The following is a 23,150-nucleotide window of genomic DNA, read 5'->3' as shown; positions in this document are numbered from 1 at the left end:
GCCATTGCTAAGCCCCTCGCAACCAGGAGAAGAACTGTTCCTCTATCTAGCCGTTTCCCCAGCAGCCGTCAGCGCAGCCTTAATTAGAGAAGACGATAAGGTCCAACGACCCGTGTACTACGCGAGCAAGGCATTGCACGGTGCAAAAGAGAGATATCCCCCCATGGAGAAACTTGCCTTCGCTTTGGTTACAGCGGCCCGTAAGCTCAAGCCATATTTTCAAGCCCATACAATAGTCGTTCTAACCGACAAACCTTTGCGGCGCGCAATGGGCAGCCCTTCGGCTGCCGGACGAATGGCGTTATGGTCCGTAGAACTAAGTGAATTTGATATACAATATCGCCCCCGCGTCGCCATCAAGGGACAAGCAGTAGCCGACTTCATCGCTGAGTTCACCAGCCCGGAAGGCGAAGAGGAGAAGAATCCCCAATGGGACATTTTCACTGACGGGTCATCCAACAAGAAGGCTGGCGGGGTAGGGGTCGTGCTTAACTCTCCGGAAGGCGACGAGCTAAAATGCATGATTCGCCTCGACTTTCCTACAACTAACAACGAAGCTGAGTATGAAGCCCTAATAGCAGGTTTAGACCTTGCTCAAGTTGTAGGGGCCACGAATGTGGTTGTTCATTGCGACTCCCAAGTCGTCACAAGCCAGGTAAACGGCGAGTACGAGTGCAAGGGTGAAAGAATGAAGAGGTACTGGGAGCAAGCAAAAAAGAGGATGGACGGGCTGCAAGCCAAAATCGTCCAAATTCCAAGAGGAGAAAACGAACATGCCGACCGACTTTCCAAAGCCGCATCTGCGGAAACTGTGACCCCCATCGACAAGGTACTTTCTTTCATTCAGTCCTCACCGTTAATTGACGTTGTCTGCATACAGGAAATTGGTTTCGAAAACAATTGGACCACGCCCTTGATCTCCTACCTAAAAGATGGCACGTTGCCTGATGAAAAGGAGGCTGCCAGGAAGCTGAAGGTCCGGTCTGTACGGTTTGTCTTGATAAAGGACGTCCTCTACAAAAGGGGCTTTTCTCGACCATACCTAAGGTGCGTGGACCCCGAAGAAGCAAGCTATATTATGAGAGAAGTACACGAGGGGATATGCGGCAACCATTCCGGGTCACGGTCATTGGTACAAAAGTTGATTCGGGCCGGATACTATTGGCCAACAATGCAAAATGACGCCTGTGTTTATGTGAGAGCTTGCGACAAGTGTCAAAGGTTCAAGAACATCATTCGGCAACCAGCGGAAGAATTGACCCCCATAACTGCCCCATGGCCATTCGCCCAATGGGGGTTGGACATCATGGGACCATTCCCGATGGCAGCAAGGCAGCTGAAGTTCCTCGTCGTCGGCATCGATTACTTCACCAAATGGGTTGAAGCTGAAGCCCTAGCCACAATTACTGAAAAGAACATAAGGGGTTTTGTATGGAGAAACATTGTTTGCAGGTATGGAATTCCAAGAGTCTTAATCTCGGACAACGGTAAACAATTTGACAACGACTCCTTCCGAGCCTTCTGTTCAGAGTTAGGAATCAAGAACCATTATTCCTCCCCAGCCCATCCTCAGGCAAACGGACAAGTAGAAGTCACCAACCGATCCTTGCTTCGAATCATCAAGACTCGGCTCGAGGGGGCAAAGGGCGTATGGCCTGAGATGCTACCCAGCGTGTTATGGGCATACAGAACGACAGTGCGAACCCCTACAGGAGAAACCCCTTTCCAGCTGACATACGGAAGTGAAGCGGTCATTCCAGCCGAGATAGGACTCACAAGTTATAGGGTGGCCAATCACGACGAGGGAAGAAATGATCAAGAGCTTCGTTTACAACTGGATCTAATTGACGAAGTAAGGGCGGTGGCTGAGCAGAGACTCGCGCGATACCAGGACCTCGTAAGCAAGCACTACAACTCCCGAGTCAAGCACCGAGACTTCAAAGTCGGAGATCTTGTTTTAAGGAAAGTAATGGGCGCAGCCAGAGATCCCACACAAGGAAAGCTCGGCCCGAACTGGGAAGGACCCTACAAGATCGTATCATGGCGAAGAAAGGGCACCTATCACCTAGAGATTCTTGACGGGCAGAAACTGCGACACCCATGGAACGCCGAGCACCTCAGAAAGTACTACCAGTAGAAGATAGCAAGCAGAATGTTACTCCTCATTACCAGTTTACGATCCTTAATTATTTGTCTTAGCTTATTCTTGTCTACAGTATATTTTAAGTCCAAAGGGCTGAAAACTTATCTTTCCTATTTTTGAACAAAATTTTACTTATGCATTCATCATAATAAGAGGAGGTTCATTCAGAAACGACTAGTGAATTTTTTTATGTCTTGAAGAAAACAACAGGTCCTCTACATCCAAGTCCACAAAGTGGACGGCCTACATCTAAGTCCACAAAGTGGACGGCCTACATCTAAGTCCACAAAGTGGACGACATGCTTATAAGTCCACAAAGTGGATGGCCTACGTCTAAGTCCACAAAGTGGACAGCCTACATCTAAGTCCACAAAGTGGACGACATGCTTATAAGTCCACAAAGTGGACGGCCTACATCTAAGTCCACAAAGTGGACGACATGCTTATAAGTCCACAAAGTGGACGGCCTACATCTAAGTCCACAAAGTGGACGGCCTACATCTAAGTCCACAAAGTGGACGACATGCTTATAAGTCCACAAAGTGGACGGCCTACATCCAAGTCCACAAAGTGGACGACCTGCTTATAAGTCCACAAAGTGGACGGTCTGCCTCTAAGTCCACAAAGTGGACGATCTACATCTAAGTCCACAAAGTGGACGGCGTCATAAATGAGTCCACAAAGTGGACAATCTTACACCTAAAATCCACAAAGTGGACGATCCCAATCTAAGGACAACAAGGTGGACGACCTCATTGCTATAAGGCCTTACCACCAAGCGCATAAGATGTACAAGGGCAATAAAATGCTGATATGTTCCCTCTTGAGCTCGTCACCTTGCCATGATGCAACAAGGTGACGGTGTCATGTTCAAAGTGACGGCGTTATGTTCAAAGTGACGGCGTTATGTTCAAAGTGACGGCCTAATAACGGTGTTATGTTCAAAGTTAGCTGACGGCATCGTTCGTAGAAAAATGGGCGTATTGCCAAATGAATACATCGAGCTAGATTCGCTGAAAGAGAAGCTGACGCCGTTAGGAAACTCAAGCATACAATTCTGTCCAACGGTGTCGCCCATGTAACTGACGGAATGATAAAAAACGACCCTATGTTTTTATGAAAAAGAAGCTGACGCCGTCATCAATTCGAAAAATTGGATTGAAGAAAAATACCGTCACCCTTAAGCTGACGAGTTCATCACGGACAATTTTGACTTAATAAAAAAAACACACATGCTTGAAGCATAAAATGACATTAAAATTAAAATAGGCAATGTCTTTACAAAAGCCCAGAAAAATGGGCGCCAAGTACTACAATTTCGTCTACAGCTCTTCAAAAAAAAAAAAAAAAAAAAAAAAGAGCTTTAATCTCATGAGAGGGCGTCAGTGTTATCCATCATCTTCAGCAGTGAAAGGCTGGGCACAGGAGAGAGAAGGGCTGACGGCATTTGGGTCGCCATTGTGAGGATTTGGAGTCAGAGTGACGGAGTGATCCGCAGCTGGCTGGGCTAGGACGACGCTGTTGTCTCTCTGATTATTGTCATCAGCATCTTCATGGACGACGTCGCCTGCAGGGGTTGACGGGATGGACTCATCCATTGAAATCCTTGACAAATCCAAGTCCGGATAGACGGATTTTACTTGCTTCAAGCAGTCCTCAAACCCGTCACCATAGTAGGCAGCACAAGCGTCTATAAAGGCTGACGAATCCTTGAACTCCGTCACAGCGTCGTTCCTAGCCGTCTCCACTTGAACTAGGATGGATCTCAACTCCTTCTCCGCCGTCACCTTGGCCTCCGTTTCCATCTCCCGTCGGCGGGTCTCCTCCGTCAGCTTCTCCTTATAATCCTTCAGCTCCGTGCCCAAGATGCGGTTCGCCTCTTTGAACTGCGCCTGACCGTCAGCTAGGTACTTGACGCGCTCGTTCAAACGGGTGATCACCCCTTCCTTGGCAGAGCACCTGCTTGACAGTGCCTTCATGCGAACCATAGCCTGAAAGAAAAAGGGGGCAAGACAACGTCAGGGCATAAAAAGTTGGACGGGCATCAAAATAGAAAGCGAGACTCACCCTGGTAAGGTCAAAAAGGCTTGACGCCTTTATCTCGTCAATGGTCTGCTCGGCACAAAGGTCCATTTCCTCATCCTTCACAATGGACTCCGTCACCTCTACAGCGTAATCTTTGTGGGTCAGAAGGCGACGAGCAGACCCTTGGGAGATAGGGCCTGACGAGGTCATGGGCCCCTTACCTGCCCCATGAACGGGCCTGGGAGGCGACGGCCTTCGTGAAGACTTGTCCCCAGGGGTTGGGGCAGCTTTCTTCCCTTGACGGTCTTCCCTACCGTCAGGCTTCCTCTTGGCCGCGACCTTCCCGACGGGCCTGTGGGCTGACGGTGGGGTTGACTCGTCCCCAACCTTCTCCTGCTGTCTCTTCTTGGCCGCAGCAGCAACTCGAATCCGTTGTTTAGCTGACTCCATTTCTGCGAAGAATAAGGGTTAGAAAGAGACAACGTCAGGATAAAGGCAAGAAGCTAAAAGGCACTTACGACGACGTGAATAAGCGTTCAATTTGCAAGCTTCCTCCGTCGGTTCAGGACCTCCACAATATAAGTGAAGAGTATCTAACGTGATTAGATCCCGACACTTCCTCTCGTCCAATGGAATGGCCGTCACTCGACGAATGAAATCCTCCTGCTCCTCGGTAATACGTGGACGATTATTAGCTGCAATGAAAAGTGACGGGTTAGGATAGCAAAAAAGTAGACGAGGCGAGAAGAGTCGACGGGATTAACCTGAATCTCTAACGTAAGCCCATGTGTTATCAAAACCATTGGGCATTGACTCCCACTCCTCTTGACGACATACCCAATTTGTCCCTTCTACAAAGAAGTATCTGCCCTTCCACTTCCTATTGGAGTCGGGCATATCTGACACTAACTTCAACTCCTTATCCCTCACTGCAAAATGATACACTCCTTTTGACGAGGAAATGTGCTGAGGACGATAACACCAAAAGAACTCGTCCAAGGTCAGCTGACGGTTCCCACCACTTAGACTACCCCACAAGATCTCGGCACCAATGAAGGTTCGCCAAGCATTGGGGGCAATCTGGCTGACAGAAATCCCGAGAAAGTTAGCCAGCTGACGGTGTAATGCCGTCAGCGGCAACCTCAGTCTTGCCGCGAACATGGCATCATACATGCCGACGTCCGCGGTTCGTCCTGAGTAGCACCTCTCACCCTCCTCAGGCAGACGGATGGGAATGTCATCGGGTATTTGGTAACGGGACCGCAAACTTTTGAAAACATTCTCCGACATCGTCGGGAGAAAATTGTTGACGGACCACTCGGAGGGTAAGATGAAGGGACGGTCATCACCAGAGGATCCCGAGGTGCTCACTGAGGCTTCCTCGTCACCGTCACTCTCACCCCCGTCACTGCTACTTTCCCTTCCACGAACCCCTTGGTCTTCGTCGGCTACCCCTTCTTCATCACCGTACACCTCACTTCCTCTAGAACTCTCTACTTCACCGTCAGAAGGAGTTGACGAGTCTCTTTCTGACGACCAGGATAGGCCCTCCGTGGGCTCACGACCTGATGGAAAAACTTCGTCGTAACCCGCTCCGTCGCGGATTGACGATTGATCACTCGGCGTCTCCCTAGACATCTGACTACCTACAAACGACGGGTTTTTCTAAGATCCTAGGCAGACGACTTCACTAAAGGGCGTCACTAGAAAAAGTAAAAAGGTAAAGTAAAGAAAACTTACGTGTAGGAGGACGGTCTCAAGAAGATGACGGTTGCATGATCGACGGTGTGGTAAAACTGGCAGTGACGAATTTTTTCTCTCAAGATGAACAAGGCGAAAAAAGTGGAAAAAAGGTAAATAGTGAGATATATATAGGAGAGAGGAGGCGCGAAAGGCGAAGCGACACACTCGTCCAGACGCGGAGCCAATCTGCTTATGACATGTGTCCCACCATTTAATGAACATGGCACAAATCACCATGCAAACACCATTTCCCCAATAACACCAACTCCATGACCCGTCGCCCATAGCTGACGGGATAATGGAGTGGGGGGCAGCTGATAGTGACGTTATTACAAGGTGACGGCACATTAAGAAGCTGACGGAAGTTCACTTGTTACATACTGAATGCACGTTAAGAAGCTGACGACAATACGCTATCCGTCAACTACTGTCATTAACACCTCTTTAGCATTCATAGCCATGCCCCTTACGAAGCAACGTTAAGCTGACGGATCACGTGGACGAGTCAGGGGTGACGACCTTGGCTGTAAGGTCTTTGGCTGATGTCCTTGGCTGACGGACCACGTTGGCGTACGTAAGCTGACGACAGTATAGGAGTTACACGTGGGCTGACGACCTTGGCAGGTGAAGGCTGAAGGAATAATCCAACTTTCATTTTTAGCCTAACTTGACCTCTGCTTATGTGAATATAAGGAAAGTTCTTGCGCTACGCGTTCGACTTAGTTAAGAAGATTCCTATAAGGAAATGGCTCAATACAATAGGCAAAGATCCGCGAATTACTCTTTTAAAAAGGAAAGTACTTCTTCACCAAGGCGTATATTTCGGCCACACACCACTATATATACCCCAAGACCCTCATGACCCAAAGGTACGCACAATTACCTCAACTCTGGCACTCTAGGGTTGTTTAAAGATTCTAACTTGATCGTCGGAGGGTCTTTGGCCGGCACCACACCGGTGCTCTCTATCGATCACCTACTTCTTTCTTCGCAGGTGTTGCTTCAAATCGGTGGAGTACTAGCAGCTTACTGGCGATCTCTTAGGCATCATCAAACATTGTTGCAATTGTTCTGCAATTATCTGTCACCAGTTACTGAAATAACAGAATACACAGTAGAAATAGAAAATTAACTTTCAACTAGAAACCATCTAATAAAATTTCTTACATATGGTATCCCATGTTCGTCAAGGATGACAAAGCCTGTCGTCATTGATGCTGTGCTAAAGGTTCCAAAAGCTTGCGGCTGCAGTGGACATCCTTGGATATAAGATGACGCAAGTTCTGTGCCACCACAACATTCTATAATGGGGTTGTAATAAGATTGTGAAGAAAGCCAAAGGTCATCATCAACATTGGATGCTTCCCCTGTGGATCCAAATGATCTGCACATATCCATTTCTAAGTTCTTTTCCTTCGATTTATATGCAAACATAGTTTTTTAAACTGCAAAGAGATATTACTTTATCCTTGTCCAATCTAAGCCTTTCATACATTCTGTATTCTTCCAAGCTTTTACTATGCTGGGAACTGTACCCAAAATAGTCACTCCTGCATCCTGAACAAAATTAAAATCAAAACTAAGTTGGCATTTGGACAGAGGGTGCTAACCCTTATAATGCAAAAAATATTACCCAAATTATTTAATTTGTAAGTCACACAAGCACACGCTTAGTGGCTTTTGAACTAATGACCTCACCGTTCAACTCATTCTTACGGTAGGAAGGACGTGCCATTTGAGCTTAGATCTCTTTGGTATACTGCTGTACTTGTATATAGAAGTTCAGTATTCCTGCAGTTCCTTATTGTTCATACTGCAACTCATCTAAATAATGTTTTTCTTTTCAAATAAGTCCGGGGGAATATTTGCCTTTGTTCCACCACTAACCAACAATTCACAAAAAATAAATAAATCTAAGCAACCACAACTTTGATGGTATTTTATAAGATCTTTAGCGGGCTACATAAGTCTGTCTCTTCCAAAGCCAATCACCCTGGGTTGGATTACCATTCTCATGCTGGCTTCCATTGTTTGCCTCATAATAATTCTTTCCGATTGATTTAAGTAAAATCAAATACCTAGAAATTATATTAATCTATTAGCCTTCAGGCCGAGATAAAGTGTTGGAGGTGTTACCTGAACAAATTTTCCAAAGCCATGGCCAAGAGGTGATCCATGATAGAGTGCAAGAGTTGCACCACATAGAAAGCATAAGAAGAGTACGCTTGGTCCCATCACCCATCCCAAATTTGTAGGCCAGCAGAAAACATCTCCAACTTGAACATCTATGTGAGCCCATGCATCAGCAGCAGATCGAATTGGCGAAAGTTGTGTCCATGGAATAGCTTTTGGTTCTCCTGATGAAGGCCAAGAAAGGAACTAGAAAAATTATGATACAAGCATCTCATACTCAAGCTAAGAAATATATATGTGCTGGAACAACTTATATACCTGTGGTTCCAGATGAAAAAAGTATATTAATCACGGATTCCACTGGTTGATAGACTGGAATATAATTATTTGATCTGCCAAGAAGAGAATGTCATTACTGTAATTAATTCTTTGGACATTCTTTGCATTTTGATACAAAGGTGGACCTTTATTTTCATTAAGTATTTTGTTGGACTAATTTGACACCATTGCTGTATGCATACCTTCGATGGTGATTGGCACTAGAAAGAAATTCTTTCCACGATAAATCCTGTTCTCTTAACTGAATGCCCACATCATTACCAATCACAGGGAGCACTATAGCTTTATAAGGAGCCGCTTCTACAACTCGACTGCAAGGAGAAAGAAGAATAGCCATGATGATACAAAAAGTGTACTATTAACCTGTCCAGTCTCCAATCAACATGGTAAAAAAAATTCGGATAAGAAAAAGGAATTAACATGCACAGATTCATTTCCATATTGGGTAAGTGCTTCATGGTAGCTAACTTTCATGAAGTGCCTACGAGAACTACTTAAAGGAAATTGGTGTTTGGCATTCGGCTTTTGCACAAAAACTAGCATCTTACAAGGCTCAGGTAGGGTGAATCCATCATTCACACACATGGCTTGTTGCTTTAGTTCTACCACCTGACAGAGAGAAGGAAGTTGCTCATCTATCTTAACTATACAATGGCAGTCTTTACCTGTACAAAGGTAACATTCGGCCTCCTCTTAATATGAAATCCTGAATACAAATTGAGAACAGGAATAACCTTTCAAAACAAGGAACTATGTAAACTGAAACATATAAAAATTAGTTCAAAATTGATATTTTACTTTAGCATATTTGTGGGCTTGTACAAGCCTACCCCTGAGGGACAGAACTTGTGGTACATTCACATGCATATGAACGTAGAAATGAACTCAAAAATGTAATTGCGAACCACCTCAATGAATATTCATGGTACATCCACATGTATATAGACATAGACATGGGAGAGAACTCAAATACAGGTTGCATTAACAATTCTGAAAAGCTACGGTAAGTTGTTCCATGATAGAAACTAATAGAGCTCCACAACTTTCTTTGACCTTTAGTCCAAAGCCTCATCCAATATACTCAAATAGTATTAACCTGACAAAAGCCTCTCCAAGAATTAACTACTTGTGAAAGACACATTTTTCTTGCTTTTCAAACTTAACTACCTTGCTTATAGCTACCAGCTTGGGAAGGGAAATACCAAACTGAGATGGAAGCAGAACTAGACAGTTTAACATCATAAATGTATGAAACTTGACATTTAAAAATTACCACAAAATAGTTTGAAAAAAGTGGAAACATGGGAAGAACCATTAAAAGATTCTATCTAATTATTACAAAAAGTGGAAATTAATTTTTCAGTAAGATTGCCAGTAGGGAATTATGGCTGGATGGCTTAGAGATGTGCTTCTAGAAACTATTGATTAATGATCTGCTAACACCATAAGGAAGACATATTAACAATACAACTTAGCAGCTGGATTTGTTCATACTCAGAAGTGGACAGAGATCACAGCATAAGATGAAACTACTACAACAACTAGGCAAAAAGAGAGAGAGGGAAGGGGAAGGTGCAGAAATAAATGATAAATACTTATAAAAGTAAAATTTGGTAATCCACTCATGCTAATATGATATGACACAGGCAGTATCTAAACAACCAAATATACCATTGACACAATGCAGAATTATATGGATGATTCTATGTAGTACAATCAACATGTATGATGAGCCAAACTAATGGTCAGACCATTTTTGCAAAAGACTGAATGGTCAGGCCATCATTTTTGCAGCTTTGAGCACTTATTTATTTATGGGTTTTACTAGACAAGGAACACAATTTAACAATCTAATATCTTGCTAATTACTGATTCTAACATCTGATGACGCAAGTACAATTGCTGCCACTTCACATATATTCAGCATAACAGATGGACCAACTTGGTTTGAGTACTACGGTAATCCCACATTTTTAATCTAACAGATATTTTATGAAGGTGAATGATCACCTGAGTGAAGATACCCTTTGCTTTTGACACACGCAAACGAGTTGCAATTTCCTTTGCTGCAAAACTGTCAGCTATTGATACAACAACAAATCCTGCTAGTATAATTGCCAAATATATGATAACTGCATTGATTGTCATTGGCATATCAATTGCAATTGCATCACCCTTTGAAAATACAGCATCGAGTGCATTTGCCACCAACCTGTAAATCATTTCAAATCCTCTTAATATATGCATCTGTCTTAGGTTGAAGAATTGAAAAATAAAGAGCCAAGTACACTTTATAACTCAACCTTGCATTTCAATGTGGAGGGCTACCATTCTTTAAAGACCCAAAAAAAAACACACAAACACAACCACAACACCATTAGATTCCCAAAAAGTGCATAGTTGCAAAGAATCACATTCTATGAGATCAAGGCAGTATCCCTAATATATCCCATTTGCATTGACCCAGTTAGAGTAAGAGAGAGAGAGAGAAAGAGTAGTTATAATGTTCACTCAGACATCACTCAGACACAGTAGTTATAATGTGCACCACACTTTAACAGATAACACACTCAATTGGGGATAAGCATAATCAAGTGAGAGCATACATTACTCGTTCTCGAAGTTCTTTCAGTGTCATGTGATTAATATTGGAATCATCACAGCCTTCATCCCTCCACACAATAGCCACACTGTTATCTTCTTTTCTTGGATGAGTTCTAGGTAGCAAACAACACTCAGCAATATTCAAAACTGAACCTGGAAACCATGTTCCCCCATGTTTCAATTTGTCGGTAGTATCTAAAATGTACTTTGGGGCCTCATGAAATGAAACTGAAAGCTCTTTTAGAACAATAGACCAGTAATCCTGAAATTCATTGACATTTACATAACTAAGTTGAAATACTGCTTTGCATCAAAACTAGCATTTACCTAGCAAATGAAGGCACAAAAAGCATAATAAACCTCAGGATGCTGAACAGAGAAGTTCTGAAAGTGGCTGAAACTTGTAATAGGATCCTTGTATGATGTTCCTAACAGCTTTGAACCATACTTTCCCATCAAACGTCCCAAGTTTGTATGTTTAGACTGATCTCTAACAAACAGAGCGAGAAAAGATCAGTTAAGGGTAAAAATCTGAACATTTACTCTTTGAATATATCAAAAATGCAACCTCAAAGTCATTACAAAGCAATAAAATTGAGCTATCAATTGGAATGCACGCACTGGTAACTTTCTGCAACAAAGCGTATATAAGTTTCTGCAACTAATGATACAACCATCAATCATAGACAATTGTATTAAGTTTAGTTAAGAGTACAGCAGCAGTGCAATGTTAATGCCGGTTACATTTGTTAACAATTGCAGCTAACCTTAGAATAAACATTACTAATGCCTATAACATTGATCCAGAGAACATGGAAAGAAACATGGTCAAATAAGCTTAACTCCTAACAGAATCAATGAAAGAGAGATCGGATTAGTTAAATTCATTGATTTCTTTTTAAACCCTGTGATCAAATAGAACCATGTTTCCATTGTACCTCTATTTAAAATGTTATAAAGCTCAAATGTTGATTGGACCCCACGTATTAAGGGAAGTCTGGGACCACACATTAGAAGAGCGTTCCAATAATAATTAAATTTACAGTTTCTGAACAATTATTTTTGGGACAAGTGATAGTTTATTTGTCGATACTTGCCAGACAAATCTAATACATTATTAGGACCTGTTAGATGAAGGGCCTCAACCAGTTTTTCAAAAAACGTGGCAAACAACTACCAAAAAGGATAATATCTTTTCATTATAACTAGGCAGATAAATAGAAAAGACAAAAACTGCAGGACCAACTGTAAGAATATGCATAACTATAGGGACTAAATAACAACGGAGAAAACAATGCAATGAATCAGTGAAAGTAGTAGGTAATTGCTAATAGAGCTGAGGGAAAGAAATCAAAGACAAAGAGCAAAACCATACAGAGAAGGGAACCAGTAGAGAGGAGGACCATTGGTGAGGGAGTCCCAATTGGCATAGACCGAGTAGTAGACTAGCTGATGCAGCGCATGTGGGTGCCATGGCTTTAGCACCCTTTGAGCCACCAGTGATCGCCAAACCTCTTTTGGGTCAGACCCTTTGGCTCCAAAAACTGCTTCTTTGAGAACCCTTTGGAATTCTTGGGCCTCCTCTATGGTTAGCCCTGCCTTCACAAAGTCCTCCACTCCAACTTCGCTTATGCTCTTCCTCATCTTTGTCTCTCTATCTCTCTCTTGATCTGTGGTAAGTGACAAAGTTGTAGAAAAAAGTCGAAAATGCGAACTTTTTCAAAATCTGTGGAAATTTTAAGCAATATAGTTACATCTTATCAATAACTTTGTTTTTGAAATCGTAGTGGTTGTTAACGTCACATTGCAATTGCATGAGATATATCTTCAGTGTAGCATGCAAGTAGGAATAAAAAATAGTTAAGTATTGTTTAGGTGAGGTCCACGTGTTACATATGGCACCGAACCTTCCAAATTTCCTTATACACCAACTACTCTCTAAAACTCAGTCGTGTTGGTGGAGTAGTCACGAAGTTTCTGATATCATTTGAAGTACAACAGTGCCTCTTTTTTTTTGGGAGAGTTGTGGGTAAACACCATGTTAAAAGTAAGATTTTATAGAAAGAAAGCTCCAATGACTGCAACAGAATCACTGTGTCCATATCCAAGCCAAACGAGAAGTGGGTCTATCATCTATGTCTCTAACATTGTAGAAAAAGTTTTTAATGATTGGAAGACATATTTTTCACAACTTTTTTTTCTTGGCCTACTTCTCCTCTAGGGATATTCTACCCCTAAGTGCCACTGTTGTTGTTGTAGTTAATGACTTTGTATATATAAAATAACCAATCAACACACTCAACATCCAAAAGGATCCGCACAATTTGGAATATCACAATCTTACCAATTTAAATAATAGTAAAGAAGAAAGAATTTTATCCAATGATTGACTAATTACACTGATAACAACTTAAACAAGTAATTACTTATAGCATATAAAGAACAATCTATCCTACGTTGCAATTGACGACTGTGGCATACACAACGCACTCCAGGCAATTCGACAGAGGTGGAAAGATGAGTCTTTGAATTAGATTTTGTTTTCAACGTAAAGAAGAGTATGTAGTAATCTTCTAAATTCAGCAAGAGGCCAAGATATCAGATAGAACATTAGGCATTCTCAAATACTGTAGATATTACTGGAATAATAAGGGGGAGGGGGGATTGTACAGACAGATAGAGAGATCATACAATACTTCTGAAGTCAATATTCTCCTGATTGAACCACGGGGGGAGTTGTGAAAGTGAAAATCGAAGGATCAGAACTCAATTGTCTAGTACCATATCAGAGTATTGGAAACACTATTTTTGTCTAGTACCATGTGAGAGTATTGGTACCAAACACTCAAACTTCCATGCTCCTGTGGCAATATAATAAAATGCCACAATTATCATACTTGAGCCTCACTTTTATATCACCCATCATTTTTTCTCCATCACTTACTTTCTATTATGTAATAATAGACAATTGTCGCACAAATTATGACATAAATTGTGACATTTTATGTAATCTTAAAATTTTTGAATTCTTTACACAATTGTCCAGGTCGGATGACAATTTCAACCTGCACCCACAGGTACTTGCCTCATCCACCATTGATAGACTAGTTTTACCAGCCCCACATAACCAATAGGGCGAGGATGGAGGTTAATATTTTCCTCAGGACCCGCCCTGCATCTTCTTTGTTTATATTTGAATAATTAAAAAATATTTTTATAAGTTTTTTTCTATAAGAATATTTGTGTTTTTAGTCTACTAACTTTTCTTTTATGATTTTTGTATATTGTATTATTATTGAATTTATACTTTTATGTTTTAATATTTACATTGTTTAAAAAAAAAAAATGTTTACATTGTTTATATTTTTTTAATTGTTGTATTGCTATGTTTGAATTGTTTTTGTATTTCTTATTATTTAAATTGTCGTACTGTTATGCTTTAAAAAAGTTTTGTAATGTTACAACTTGTTTTTTTTTTTTTATGAGTTTTAATTTAATGCGTTCAAAATAAACATTTAATAAATTATATAAAAAAAAATGGGTTTGACAAGATGGGTACCCATTTTGGTACCCGCTAGAATGGGGCGGGAAAAACAAACCTGCCTCGAAGCGAAAGTAGGACAGAAAATAGGAAATCCGGCTGGTGCCATTCCTTACATAAAGATAAATCCTATATGCGACACCTATATATGAGACCTATTAGGCTATTCTTAAATGGGAGGAAAGGCATAGTACACTAAATGCACCATATAATTTCAGGCAAGTGCAACATGCAGGTCTTGATAATGAGCCGACACCTTCAGTGAAAGAAACTAAAGAATTATGTAACTTATTAACAACATGAGAATAGGGATTGCATATTTTGTTGTCAAGGTAAGTCCAAGACAGCTTGAACAACTCAAAAAGTAGAGCTTTGCCCACAATTTTGATAATGGTAGAGGCACTCCAGAAAAACACTACTTTTGTATGTCTTCATTTGCAGGATCATCTTATGGCTTATTGGAGCAAAAACAGAAGCAGAGATATAATTCTTGGATATGTAACTTCACAAAAATGTTTTCTTTGGCACTCTAATGAATCATGTAGTACACATCATATGTTACTTTTGATGCATCAATATCATTCAGCTTGCTAGTCCACAACTCCAACGAATTTGGGACACGCCTCCAGACACAGTCTTCTATAGTTACAGCTGCTTTTCGCCGGTAAACAATAACAATAACCACCAATTAACCAAACATTCTGAGATTTCTCATTGTACATAATTTCATATTGCGTCCTGAATGTCTCTTTCAGCCATTATCAAAAACACACTGGGATGGTCATAAGGTTAGCAAGATACTGTGAAAAATTTACAAACAGCTTTTCCTTGTGTTCACCTGGATTTTATGACCTATCCATGAATCAAAATGATAGAACATCTGCAATTTGAATGGCACTTTTGTCAGATTCACCCAAGTCACTTGGCAAATCGCCTTGTCCACTCTGCAGCTAGTTCATCATGTTTTTCTCTATCTGCCAAGTACAATCGGGCAATGCCAGGGATAAGCGGCTTATCTGCTGCGACAAGAATATTCATAAATTCAGTACTAGAGAGAATGACACATCCAGTTCAAGTGTTATTTTTGCTGATATCTTAGTTCCAACTCAAGCTATAAAGGTCCACATTGCCACAATTTGAGAAGTGAAAACCCCAATTTTACTTCGTTTAATATTGTATGCACAAATTGGCATTGGCTACTGCTGTTGGTGACACATGTAAGGGATGTATCCCAGCATGATCCAACACCCTTTTACCCCCTTCCCAACATACAAACACAGATTTTGAAAAAAAAAAAAAAATTTAATTTCAGATATTTATTGTAAAAATGAATGTCCAAGAGATCGAAAGAACTTACAGGGATTAGGATTTGTGAAAATTGATCTGATTGCAAGCAGCACCTTAGTGATTGTTAGAGCTGGACTCCAACTATCGTTTAAAATGTCTATAATCAAATTGCCAGCAGTATCAACATTGCAGTGGTAAATACGAGTTTTGAACACTACCTGCAAACCTAACGTTATAATGGGAAGAACATACAAATAAACAATGGACACTAAGCATGATAAGCAGTTGATAATTCTTCCATACAAGAGTACAACACATTTGTGTTTAAATTACACATTATTTTTCTCAGCTGGAATGCAATATTGATAGAAAAAACTTTTACAATTGTTGGAGTGAAAACCTTAGATCTCTGAATCATAAGATTGTCGCTTCAAACAGTACCCTAAACTGCCTATTTTTATGCTATAATAACGGTATAATAAATAAGAAAATCTTTGCGAATATAACAGTCTTATGTATATTAAATAGTTTCATATATGCTCACACACGCATTATAACGCAGAGTACCCACTAAACACATAAAGATTATGGAAAAAACACCTAAAGACATGAAAAGTCAAAGCACAAAATGCTCCCCATTTTAAAGTGGACTTTTTCCATAGACGACTCTCATTTTAGGACAGCTTTTTGTTTTATGCTGACTAAAATGTTAATAAATCCACCTCCCCCCCCCCCCACCCTTTTTTTTCCAGTGGTCGCACACCCAGCAGTACTGTCCCTTTTACTTCTTCACCAAATTCCTAACACAAACCAAAGAAACTTAGAGAGGGTGTCATAAGATATACGGTGATGTTCTAATAAAATATGCATTCTGATGTTTAAGAGGACATAATATTTCAAATTGTTCAACATACCTTTGGAGGTTTGAATGGATAATCACTTGGAAATGTTATGTCTAGGAAATATATACCACCTTCATATGGTGTTCCTAAATAAATGGACACACAAAAAGTTCAGTCAATATTGCTATGTCAGTCATAATAACGATGCATAAATATATTTCCTTACAACCATCTTTGCATCAACCTTACATTATAATAAAAAGCCAAATTACTGCTTCGGAATTGGAAAATTCACTCATATTCATTTGAACAGTTAAGTCAAGTGATATGCCATGAACCCAGTAATGGAATGAAATCCAACCCAAAATAGCAAGTGCGTTGGTGTGTGTGTGCTAGTGGGGGCAAAGAACCCACAATGGGCCCAGGCCTCACATGTTTATTGAATTTAATAAACCTCATAGAAGCATTCTCTAGTTCTCTAAGCGGGAGCTAGACAACACAGAGAACAAGAAAGAGGAACTCCATCTAAAAGTAAACTCAAATCACAAGATTAAGCTTGACGACCGGAACTTCATCACCAGCCACACTACTCAAAATCAAATAAAACTCAAGCTAGTGTGGTTGAGGATGTGAAGAAAGTTCCTGAAGCTTCAACGACTGGGATTGTTATAAGGAGAAGGTTGCAAATGATGATGTACAAGAACATGTACAGGATTATATTTGATAGGAGATTCAATATAGAGGATGATCCTTTGTTTTTGAAGCTTAAAATTGAGGGAGTAAATTTAAGCTAATACTCGAAGAAAAAGGAAACTCAATTAGGCTTGAAGACCAGAACTTTGTTACTGGCCCCATTACTGGAAATTATCAACACTGAAGCTTAAATTGAGAGAGTGGCAAAATTTAAGCTAATACTGAAGACAAAGTACACCCAAATCATATGATTGATCTTGAAACCAGAAATTCATCACCAGCTGCGCTAGTGAAAATCATCAACTTGGGTTTGCCTTCCAGCAAAAGGCAAACCCAAGTTAGGCTTTAAATAATAGAACTTCATCACCAAGCCATAACTCCAAATCATCAAAATACAGGTTCTTCAAATCAAGCAACGCGGATAAAAATTGAAGCAAAAACTCAAACAAACTACATCCAGAATCACATCACTAAGCCTTAAAAAGCAAAACTTCACCCAAAAAACTCAAACTTGAACTAAAAAAGTGAGTAAAAACATAAGCCAACACTCAAAGCAAGCAGTAGAGGCCTTAAACAGCTAATTTAATGACAAACCCATCACTCAAAACCACCAAAAGACTCGAGCTTGAACTAAAAATTCAGCAAAAAAAAGCACAAGACAGCACTCAAAACAAACAGCAAACAAAACCCAGAAGACAAAAATAAAGAAATCATAGAAAACAATAGTGGCCTTACAAAAGACAATTTCATGACAAACCCATCATTCAAAACCACAAAAAGACTCGAGCTTGGAACTAAAAAGTCAGCACACTAAAACAAAGCACACCCCAGAAGACAAAAACAGTTGGAGATGAGAGGAGAGGAGACCTTGGGGGCCAATAATGGTGGCGACCCAGTGGTAGAGATTGTCACCCTTGGGTCCAGCAGAGCAATCGGGAGGTGGGTCCACGTTGAGCTCGGACATCTCTATCTGAATCCTCTTCCCGGAAGCAGAGACAGAGGTGGTGGGTGCCCATGACGATGTTCCTCCTCCTGATGCTGTCAATGCTATTGATGATGATGATGATGGTGATTTCCCTCCTGATATCATCATGCTCTCTCTCTCTCTCTCTGTGTACTCTTCAATAAAACGCACCGTTTTAACACTTTTTTTTTTTTTGTGTGGTTACAGTTAGAGACACAAAGCTAAAGAGGAGGTGGATGAAGAAGAAGTGGTTGGTGTGAAACGCACCGTTTTGGTGATTAAAAGAGGCTCAAAACGTACCGTTTCGACGGAAAAATATGGTAAAAATAGTGGGTTTTGGGAAGCTACTCTTTTGTATCAGAGCCAGGTTTCGATCCTGGGACCTGTGGGTTATGGGCCCACCACGCTTCCGCTGCGCCACTCTGATTTGTTGTTATACTATGCATTAGTATTATATATATCTAATTATTAGACGTTTTCTTCACCGCAATTTTGCAACGCACTGGTGGGCCTAGTAGGCCAGTGGCAACTGGCTAGGCTTTTTAGCTAAAGATCAAAACTATCGATATTTTTAATTTTTTTTTTTAAATTAATTGAATTTGATTGAAATGGGAAATAAATAAATCAAAAATAGAAGAAACAAAAGGTATAAAAGGTCAAGGAACATGGATGGTTTAGTACACTTTTACCACCAAGTCCTAACCTCACCAAGGAGGTCAAATTGAATAACTGAGATGGCAATGTCTCATTTAAGAAATTTGAATTTAAAGAGAGATGAATTAAATTCAAACCACTTATGTGATATAGAAGGGGACCAATAAGTCCAATATTGACAACAACAAATTTATTGAAATATTCCCCAATAATTAAAAATTGTTAGTTTGATATATCAACCAAAAACACATAAAATTTAAAAGTGGCAATTGAATCTCACCGCTGAAACTATTAGATGACAAATTCAAATAAGTAAGTTTTGTAAGGTTCTCAAGTAATGTTAGAATTGACCCAATAAAATTGTTCCTTGATAAATCTAAATAAGTCATTTGTGTTAGGTTCTCAAGTGATTTTGGTGGAATTGGCCTAATAAAATTGTTCCTTAATAGAATCAAATAAGTAATTTGAGTAACGTTTTCAAGTGATGTTGGAATTCTTCCTATAAAATTGCTGTAAGTGCACAATTGCACCTGGCCCCAAGAACAGTTATAGGCCCAGGCCCAATGAGCCTTAAACAATATGAATTTGTAGAGTGTGGGCTTGAAACCCAGGTTAGAAGTATTTGAGGATTAAATGGCAAGCCAGAGATTATAACACTTAGAAACAACAAAGAATACTATAAGTCAATCTGCTCGGACATAAGCCGAGAACTGTTCTTATATTATTTCTCTCTCTTTTTCTCTTTTCCTTAGGTTACAAAGAAAGTCCCCCACTTTACTGTCTTAGATTGCTCCTTAAATACTACTCTTTTGAATAATTTGTACACGTGTTGCCTCACCTCCCCTTTAGCCTAGATATTTCTTTTCTCAGTGCCTTTGAATAGTAACCAGAAGTTTCCCTTCCACTGTTCAGGTGTCACTTCCCCATCAATGCGGCCAGGGCGGTAGGTGCAAGGTCTTTAATGTGGAGATGACAGCCTTAATCTTCGGTGTTTCTATCACATCGGTGCTTCCAGGACACTCAAGGGTCTACCCCTCTTATCCACTGGTTTTAACCATGTCATTGCCTGACGTTTATCATGAAGTCCCAGGTTCTCTGGTGTCCGTCCGAAGAGAAATTTACCCTCGACTGGATCCTCGGATCCTAGGCGTATGGGCCGACCCGTGGTACTAACAAATTCTAAACTCAAGAGCAGGTCGGACCTCTTTGGCACGGCCCAAAGGCCCATATCTCCATCAGGGTGCTTTTACTCCCCACAATAGCCCCTCAAAACTCTAATTTTCAACGTCCGAGGAGAAAAATAGGGTTTTGATCCGACAAGAACTGATTCCACACACTTTGTGAGTGATGGCACGTGTGGAAGTCGTTTCGCGTCCCAGAAGATGCCACTTGGCGGTTTTATTTTTCAACAACGCGCGTATTTATTACTGTAAGTTACATTTTGTCTCCCACGTTCAACGGTGAGATGGGCATCCAACGGTCCTCATTACTCCGCAAAATTCTAGGCGGGACAAATATAATTTCAAGGCCGCCTTTTCGCACGTCGTGACGCTTCGGGAACCTGCGCCTTCATTTAATTCATCAGGGACTAATCCCATCAAAACACCAACAATCATACTTTACCTACAGAAAATCGTGGAAACCTGTACCTTCAACTTTGTAAGTTCTTGCTCTCTCTACTCTTAACCTTTTCTCCTCGGATACAGTCCTCGGCTGTCTTCGTGAATATTTTCCCTTTTAGAGTTTAGCCTTTCGTTCCTTTCTAATGGGTAGGTTTAAGTGTTTAGTTGATACCGCCGCTGGAATGGAAGGCTTTAGAGCCAAGTATCACATTCCCGACGATGTAGGTTTGAAATACTACCCGGCAGAAGCCGTGGCCGGTTCTAGAAAGGAGGGAGAGGTTATCATCCCAATGATAGCCTTCATAGAGGGTGGGATGACCCTCCCAATGAGGCCTGTAACTAGGGAGTACCTTCGCAACCACCGTTTGTGCCCCGATCAATGCCTCCCAAACGTTTTTAGAGTTTTGGGTAGTGTCGATGCTCTAAACGAGCAGATGGGTTTAAACCTCACCTGGCACGATGTGGTCTTTCTGTACGAGTCCCATAAACTTTCCAAAGTAGGTTATTACATTAAGTCTCGCTCCAGTGTCGTTAGGCTAATCTCCTGTCTGCCCAAATCCAACAAAGGCATGAAGGATGACTACCTGATCGTTTCTGGGAACTGGCATGACGGCCTCCACTGCCCAGTTGAGTGGGGAGATCCAGGTGCGACACCTTAGGAATAGCCTCCCCTCCCCCGCACAAACTCCTCTAACATTGACAAAAATTCGCACTTACATGCATTCACGTTTATTTAGGTTCATCATGTATTGTATGAATCTGACCATATTAGTCTGATTTGGTATTTTCCTTTGCAGATAAGCGACACGTGCGCCCACGCCTAAGTCACTGCAACGTTGCGGATCTTAACCGGGTACTGCGCTCCGAGGTGTTCGTCAGCGAGGACCTACAACTCAGAGCGGCTCATCTGATGCTTGGATACACCCCCATCTCCTCGGACTTCCAGGAGATAGAAAACGCCATAGTAGCCGGTGACCGAAGGCGAAGGAAGATAAACGTAGCCCGGCCCCATTTTTTGGACGACCACAATCTCCCTGACGCCCCTGACACCGTTCTATACGGACAGCCCATTGCGGCAACCCCCCTCGCTGTGCATTCTCAGGCGACTGTTGTTCCAGAGGAACAGGTGTCTTCTTCACACGCGCTAGACGAAGAGATAGATCAATTCCAACTCGAAGACACCGGAAGACCTCAAGGGACTTAGTTCGTCGTACTCTCTGACGAGGAGGAAGAAGCCACCGAGGCCTCAGGAATTGCAGGATTAATAGTTGCCCGACCAGAAGACGCATCCGAGGAAGATATGGATAGGATGCAGAATCTCCTAACCAAGAGAGGTGCGAAGGTCGCCGGGAAGAAGACGGGGGCGTCCCAAGTTCCTCCATCTTTGCCACCTCCCCCTCCTCCAGCTGAGCCAAAACTTCCAGCCGAGGATCCTAAGAAGAAGAGAAAGGGGGATATTGAGGGGACGATCAGCAAGGACCCCAAAAAACCACAACAACAACCCCCACCGGTTCAGCAGCAGAAGCTGGACAAAGGCAAGGGTAGGGCCCGCTCAGTTGAGAGTGGGGAGATCAGGGATGAAGCCGAAGTGCGCCGAGCACCGGTTACCTGGTCTCCTGACTTAAGATTGGACGGTGCTCCCATATCCTGCCAATCTAGTATAAGGGCGGTTCAACAAGGCCATGCCCACCACTTGGCCGAAGTGTTGGAGCGCCCTCTTCTGCTGCCCAAGGATATGGAGACCTTGGAAAAAATGAGCCAGCCACAACTATTCCTTTCTCTAAAAAGGGACCTAGCGCTGGTAAGTTTCCTCCTTTTTGGGGATATTCCAATTCTAACAATACTCATAAGTTTTTTATTATTTCTAACTCCCTCACATTTTGTTATAGGCCATTCAGGAGGTCTTCGTAGCCGAAAAGTTCATAGAAGATACTCGGAAAAAGGCCAGAACTGAGCTGGAGATCAGGATGGAGACTGAGAAGTCCTTGGGCACAGCCCTCGCTGAGAACGAGAAGCTCGTCGCGGAGGTGGCTGATCTGAAGAGAGAAAAGAATGGGGTGGAGTCTAATTTGAAGACCATGAAGACCCAGATAGAAGGGCAGCGCAGGCTCCTTCGCGAAAAAGATGACGAGCTTTCCCGAGGCCAAAGGGAACGCTCGGATTTGGAAAAGGAGCTTGCGCTAATGAAAGAAGAAGCCAGCTCATTCCAGCACTCTTTACAGACTGCCAAGCAGACGAGCTACGAGGAAGGGGTAGCAAATACCGAGGAGCAGCTGACAGAGGCTTTCGCGGCTTTGTGCCAGGAGTACTGTCAGAAAGTCTGGGGGGAAGCCCTAAACGTGGCTGGAGTTCCTCTGTCCTCGGATCTGAGGAAGTCCGAGAACGTTTGGCTTCCTTTGGAGATACAGGAAATTGAAGAACCTCCTGCTGCTACTCCTACCCCTGAGTCAGCTCTCCCTGCTCTGCCTTCGATAGTCCCCCAGCTGACTCCAGATCCTACAGAACCTTTAGGTTCTAACAAAGAGAAGGAAGGAGGAGGGGATGCAGAGAAGGATTTGAG

At 41.9% G+C, this 23,150-nt stretch overlaps 2 protein-coding genes and 1 non-coding gene across 5 annotated transcripts; all 3 read right to left on the bottom strand.

Moving 5' to 3' along the window:
- Positions 1-6,899: 6,899 nt before the first annotated feature.
- On the bottom strand, positions 6,900-13,822 carry LOC142606805 (putative CoA ligase CCL12). Its single transcript, XM_075778144.1, has 12 exons — positions 13,679-13,822; positions 12,363-12,657; positions 11,348-11,477; positions 10,990-11,249; positions 10,394-10,595; positions 9,049-9,089; positions 8,549-8,694; positions 8,363-8,416; positions 8,048-8,268; positions 7,374-7,468; positions 7,079-7,295; positions 6,900-6,982 (listed from the first exon to the last, which is right to left on the bottom strand). Exons 2-12 carry the CDS (start codon positions 12,629-12,631, stop codon positions 6,962-6,964), a joined length of 1,656 nt encoding a protein of 551 aa, XP_075634259.1. The 5' UTR covers positions 12,632-12,657; positions 13,679-13,822; the 3' UTR covers positions 6,900-6,961.
- Positions 13,823-14,790: 968 nt separating this feature from the next.
- Positions 14,791-18,563, bottom strand: LOC142607376 (constitutive photomorphogenesis protein 10). Of its 3 annotated transcripts, XR_012839306.1 has the most exons (5): positions 18,218-18,523; positions 16,730-16,803; positions 15,886-16,033; positions 15,367-15,547; positions 15,007-15,179 (listed from the first exon to the last, which is right to left on the bottom strand). XR_012839306.1 is itself a non-coding variant. In XM_075778835.1 (4 exons), the coding sequence occupies exons 1-4, from the start codon at positions 18,441-18,443 to the stop codon at positions 15,447-15,449; spliced, it is 546 nt and encodes a 181-aa protein (XP_075634950.1). In that variant the 5' UTR covers positions 18,444-18,563; the 3' UTR covers positions 14,791-15,446. The 3 variants fall into 3 exon arrangements, 2 of the variants coding, with proteins under 2 accessions (XP_075634950.1, XP_075634948.1); XM_075778835.1 differs by having other exon boundaries at positions 14,791-15,544; positions 18,218-18,563; XM_075778833.1 differs by having other exon boundaries at positions 14,791-15,547; positions 18,218-18,552.
- A 106-nt stretch (positions 18,564-18,669) lies between these two features.
- Positions 18,670-18,741, bottom strand: TRNAM-CAU (transfer RNA methionine (anticodon CAU)). Its single transcript has one exon. It is a non-coding gene; the product is annotated as a tRNA-Met (tRNA).
- Between the last annotated feature and the right edge of the window lie 4,409 nt (positions 18,742-23,150).

Source organism: Castanea sativa, chromosome 8, assembly GCF_040712315.1.
Source record: "Castanea sativa cultivar Marrone di Chiusa Pesio chromosome 8, ASM4071231v1".
NCBI classification, from domain to species: domain Eukaryota; kingdom Viridiplantae; phylum Streptophyta; class Magnoliopsida; order Fagales; family Fagaceae; genus Castanea; species Castanea sativa.
The sequence above is the reverse complement of the archived record's forward strand: the minus strand, read 5'-3'. Positions and strand labels throughout refer to the sequence as shown.

Coding starts and splice junctions, on each gene's coding strand:
- LOC142607376 (XM_075778833.1), bottom strand. CDS start 18,443: ATGATGATATCAGGAGGGAAATCACCATCATCATCATCATCAATAGCA. Junction 16,804..18,217: donor CACCATTATTGGCCCCCAAG/GTCTCCTCTCCT, acceptor CCATTTATTTAG/GAACACCATATGAAGGTGGT. Junction 16,034..16,729: donor ATCCATTCAAACCTCCAAAG/GTATGTTGAACA, acceptor TTAGGTTTGCAG/GTAGTGTTCAAAACTCGTAT.
- LOC142606805 (XM_075778144.1), bottom strand. CDS start 12,631: ATGAGGAAGAGCATAAGCGAAGTTGGAGTGGAGGACTTTGTGAAGGCA. Junction 11,250..11,347: donor TCTCTGTTCAGCATCCTGAG/GTTTATTATGCT, acceptor AATGAATTTCAG/GATTACTGGTCTATTGTTCT. Junction 8,417..8,548: donor AAGGTATGCATACAGCAATG/GTGTCAAATTAG, acceptor ATTATATTCCAG/TCTATCAACCAGTGGAATCC.